Source organism: Sprattus sprattus (assembly GCF_963457725.1).
Source record: "Sprattus sprattus genome assembly, chromosome: 14".
NCBI lineage: Eukaryota > Metazoa > Chordata > Actinopteri > Clupeiformes > Clupeidae > Sprattus > Sprattus sprattus.
In genome coordinates this window covers 19,454,797-19,459,796 of record NC_137912.1, presented here as the reverse complement: position 1 = coordinate 19,459,796, position 5,000 = coordinate 19,454,797, and the positions used below count along the sequence as shown (strand labels likewise).

At 42.8% G+C, this 5,000-nt stretch overlaps 1 protein-coding gene across 1 annotated transcript in view; it reads left to right on the top strand.

Moving 5' to 3' along the window:
• The window catches only part of LOC308375554 (mucin-6), a gene marked incomplete at both ends in the record, with an annotated part of 26,699 nt that overhangs the window by 14,345 nt on the left and 7,354 nt on the right, over positions 1-5,000 (top strand). Inside the window, 5 exons of the mRNA XM_080851720.1 lie at positions 577-875; positions 2,034-2,610; positions 2,800-2,936; positions 3,434-3,675; positions 4,840-5,000. The exon at positions 4,840-5,000 is cut by the window's right edge and continues 26 nt beyond it. Of these exons, the coding sequence (XP_080707846.1) occupies positions 577-875; positions 2,034-2,610; positions 2,800-2,936; positions 3,434-3,675; positions 4,840-5,000 (1,416 nt within the window). The remainder of the gene's footprint in view (positions 1-576; positions 876-2,033; positions 2,611-2,799; positions 2,937-3,433; positions 3,676-4,839) is intronic.

Sequence of the window (5,000 nt, the reverse complement as noted above, 5' to 3'; positions counted from 1 at the left end):
CTTTGTTTTGTATACCAAAGACAAGATTTCTTCTCAAATTAATTTAATTAAAGTCTATGCATCATGTGTACCCTATGACAGCAATGCTTAGCTCTATCTTTAACACCTATTTTGTTTCAGGGCCATATCCACCACCAACAACACCCCCAACCACAAAACCACCAACTACAACCCCAACAGCAACACAACCAACTACCACAGTCCCTATATCAACCACAACCACAGAACCAACCACTTCTACAACACCCACAACAACCTCAACAGCCACAGCCACATCCCCAACTACAACCTCAACAACAACAACACCAACTACAACCTCAACAACAACAACACCAACTACAACCTCAACAACAACAACACCAACTACAACCTCAACAAAAACAAACCCAACTACAACCTCAACAACAACCACACTAACTACAACCTCAACTACACCAACTACAACCTCAACAACAACAACACAAACTACAACCTCATCAACAACAACACCTACTACAACAATGCCCACATCAACCACAACCACAAAATCATCAACTACAACAGAAGAACCCACAACAAATAGACTTACTTCAACAGTACCCACAACAACCACTGTGACAACAACAACGTTGGCACCTACAACAACAACTACATCAAAAACAGCAATAGTGACCACAGACTGGTTAACCATGGAACCTACAACAACAGCTTCATCCACAACCACATCATCAACATCACCCACAACAATGACCACTGCTTCAACCATAAAGCCAAAAACAACTTCAGCTACAACTTCTGCAAGAGCTTCAACAACCACTTCCATGGAAACAACCCCAGCACTGACGTCTCCAACTACTATGAAGCCTACAACTACAACCTCGTCCACGAGCACAACTGTAGAAACAAACACTATATACACTGAACAATCTACAACTGCAGTACCTACAACTACAACTACGACTGTGGAACCATCAACATCTACAATATCAACCACCGTAAAACCTACAACAGAACGCATGACTACGTCTACAACACCTACAACTGAACCAACGACTACAGCAACCCCATTTACAACCACTTTTAAACCTACAACTACAAGGCCACCCACTGAACCCACAACTACCACAGCAGCAATCTCAACAACATTCTCTGTTAAAACAGGACCCACCATAACAAAATCACCCTCATCACCACAGGTTAAGTTAACTACACTCTCAGAAACAACAAGTTCAGCATCACCAACAACCACAATCATATTGCCAATAACTGCGACAACAACAACTACTGCTACTACATTGAAACCAACATCTCTATCTACAACTAAAACCACGGGGCCTTCAACCACAACAACCACAACCCCAACTTCTGTACCTTCCACGGAACCCACAACTACCACAGCAACAACTGTAGCTGTGTCAACCACAAGTACACTGAAAGCAACAATTTCCACTTCATCAACAACCATCGAACCGTCAACAGCTGCAACAGTGTCCACATTAGAAGCAACAACTGCAACCACAACTACTAAGAGGTCTACAACTACAACACCCTCAACCACCATGGTGTCAAGCTCCACCACAGAATCAACTACTACACCCGGAGTTACAGAGCCTATGACACCCAGACCTTCAACAATCACCTTGCAACCTACAACTACAACTTTGTCCACAAGAACACCTAAGCAGTCAACCTCTGAAATCACAGAGGCAACCACAATTTGGTCAACTATGGAAGAACCTACATTTACTATGGTTGAAACCACCTCAGTTTTGTCTACATCCCCCACCATGGAACCAACTACATCCACAACCACCCTCAACCCTACAACTGCAAATACTTTAACAACTACTACCATGGAAACAACAACCACATCTACTATGAAGCCTGCAACAAGTACACAAGTGGAAACAACAGATGAAACAGATGAGTCACCAACAACTGCAATAACTCAGACCACAAGCGTTGAGCCAACAACAACTGCAAGAGTACCATCCACTGTGGAGCCAACAGTTTGGGACTCAACAACAGAGTCATTCACAATCTCGACATCACAGTCCACAACTATGAGACTATCAACAAAAGCAACCACAACAGCCACACCAATGCCTACCACTGTAAAGTCTTCTACCAACACAGTCCAAACAACCTCAACCACAGAACCCACAACAGCTACAAGTGTTTCGACAACTACAACCACAGAACCCACAACAACTACAAGCGCTTCAACAACTACAACCACAGAACCTACGACAGCTACAAGCGCTTCAACAACTACAACCACAGAACCAACGACAGCTACAAGTGTTTCAACAACTACAACCACAGAAGCCACGACAGCTACAAGCATTTCAACAACTACAACCACCAAACCCACAACAACTACAAGCGCTTCAACAACTACAACCACAGAACCCACGACAACTACAAGCGCTTCAACAACTACAACCACAGAACCTACGACAGCTACAAGCGCTTCAACAACTACAACCACAGAACCAACGACAGCTACAAGTGTTTCAACAACTACAACCACAGAACCCACAACAGCTACAAGCGCTTCAACAACTACAACCACAGAACCCACAACAATTACAAGCGTTTCAACAACTTCAACCATGGAACCAGCTACAAGTACTGTCCTTTATTCATTAATTAATTACTTGACTTTTACACTTTTTGTAACATTGCAGAAGAAGTTGGATTCTTCCTTGGAGATATTAAAATGTTTTAATCCAAACATACATACATTTTACCTCTTCCAAACCTCTTCATTAGTCAAATTTCTTTTGTGTTTCTCTCACCAGCTCTATGCCAGTGCAGGGACGTGTTGAGAAACGAGAGCTGGATGTGTGGAGAGAGGTGGACAGAGGACTGTTTCAATAAAGAGTGTCGTGATGGACAAATCACCATGACACAGGTCACATGTCCAGAGAGACCAGAGCCAGTCTGCCCTCGAGGTCAGGTGACTAGGGTTCGGGAGGGATGCTGTCAAACTGACATGTGTAACTGTGAGTACTACTTACCAGCTTCATCACACTATACCTACAGCTCTGCATTCATTTCATATCTTCATTTATATTCTATTTTTAACAAAAGAGCCTTTTGTCTAGTCTATTTTACAAGTGTAACTGTATTAGCCAGATTCATCTGACTGTCTTACTTCTAATTTTCAGGTCAATGTGTAATTTTATTAACATATAAATTATTTAGTGAGTTATTCTTTTCAGTCCTGTCTTGACTGGTTTCTGGTGGAGTCTTTTCCTGTGTCAAAGTTTCATCTGTCTTTTATTCCCTCTATGTGGCCCGAGTTTGCTTCCAGAGGTATTACTTTAGAAGTGGTGACAATGAATAGTTAGATCTACTGCCTCCTGACTTCAGTGGCTAAGCTCTAGGGCTGGACTAGGCTCTGGACATCCAGTGCACCATCAGTCAATCACCTCCATCTTTGCCACAGGTCGTTGCGAAGTGTATGGCGACCCCCACTACATCACCTTCCAGGGCACGACCTACGACTTCCTGGAGAACTGCACCTACACGCTGGTCCAGGAGCGGTTGCCACAGTATGACTTCAGCATTGTGGTGGACAACTATTTTTGCATCCCATGGCTGGCTGGCTCCTGCACTAAGGGTATCATGATGAAGTTCCGCAACCACACCGTCTCCCTCAGCATCCTGTCGTCTGAGAGCAGAGTGGAAGTATGTACTCGACACAAAATGAACCATCATGCAATTAAAATACATGCACATATACTTAACAAAGTAGCAACATGTTATATTAACCACAGCATGAACTATCACGCACTAAAAATACATGGACATATACGTACGTAGCACGGTAGCAACATGTTAACCACTTTGAGAACACATTAACCACTGCATAAACCATCATGCAAAATACCTTTTTTAAGATTCCTGATATGTGCTCGACACAACATAAACCATCATCCACTTAAAATACATGAACATATACTTACCACGGTAGCACCATATTACATTATCAACGGCATAAACCATCATGCACTATCCCTTCTTTAAGATTCTTGACATGTGCACTACTGTTTTACTGTAAGAGAAGGATGTTAACTGATCAAACAAAGTGATATTGTATATTTAAGCAATATAGCACGAGTGGGAGTGGGGTAGGTAAGGGATAATCCCACGGGTGGTGTTCGGCCGTAGCCATCGAGGCCGAAGGCCGAGTGGCGTAGGCAACAACACCCGTGGGATTATCCCTTACCTACCCCACTCCCACGAGTGCTATGTTGCTTTTATAAAACAATTCTACTGTCAACAAATTAACATTTCAACACGAAGTTATTGATTAAAAATGGTTTATTTCGCCATTGTTTCTCCGCAACAAAAAATAGTTCCATTGTCAACGTCTTGGTTTGGAATTTTAAAAACTTTAAATTAACGGTTATCATCAATGCAAATGTTTCATCGCGGAGTGATTCATTTTTAGCTGTGAAAAGTCCCGTAACTGTAGGTATGTTGACGAATAACCTATAGCATTGAACGTCTCTCGTCCAATCAGAAACAGCTAAATTACGCGCTAGAACCCAATTGTTTTATAATGAGCATTTAAATGTGTTCAGCACAAACTTTGTAACAAACACTGTTACAACTGTTTCCGAAAATGGGAAATATAAGAACGGCTAACTCATGCTCCTTTAGTGTTTATGATTTGATGCACACTACAACCCGTGCAGGTCTGCGGTTACAGCAACCCTGCAGCTAATGTCTTAATTTCAATAGCATGAGTCTGTTCACTTATACAGTATGTTATATTACATAGAAGCCTACACACAATGTGAACCAAACACTTCCACTAAAGCCCTGCATGCTCCTGTATCCTCCCAGGCCACCCTGAACCAGGTGCCGGTGCGGCCCCCCTACGAGGAGCAGGGAATCCGCTTTGAGACCACCGGAGTCATGGTGTCCGTCTACATCGAAGAGATCCGTTCCTATGTTTCTTTGACGCCCTCAAACACACTAGTCATCACCCTGGCGATGGAGCACTT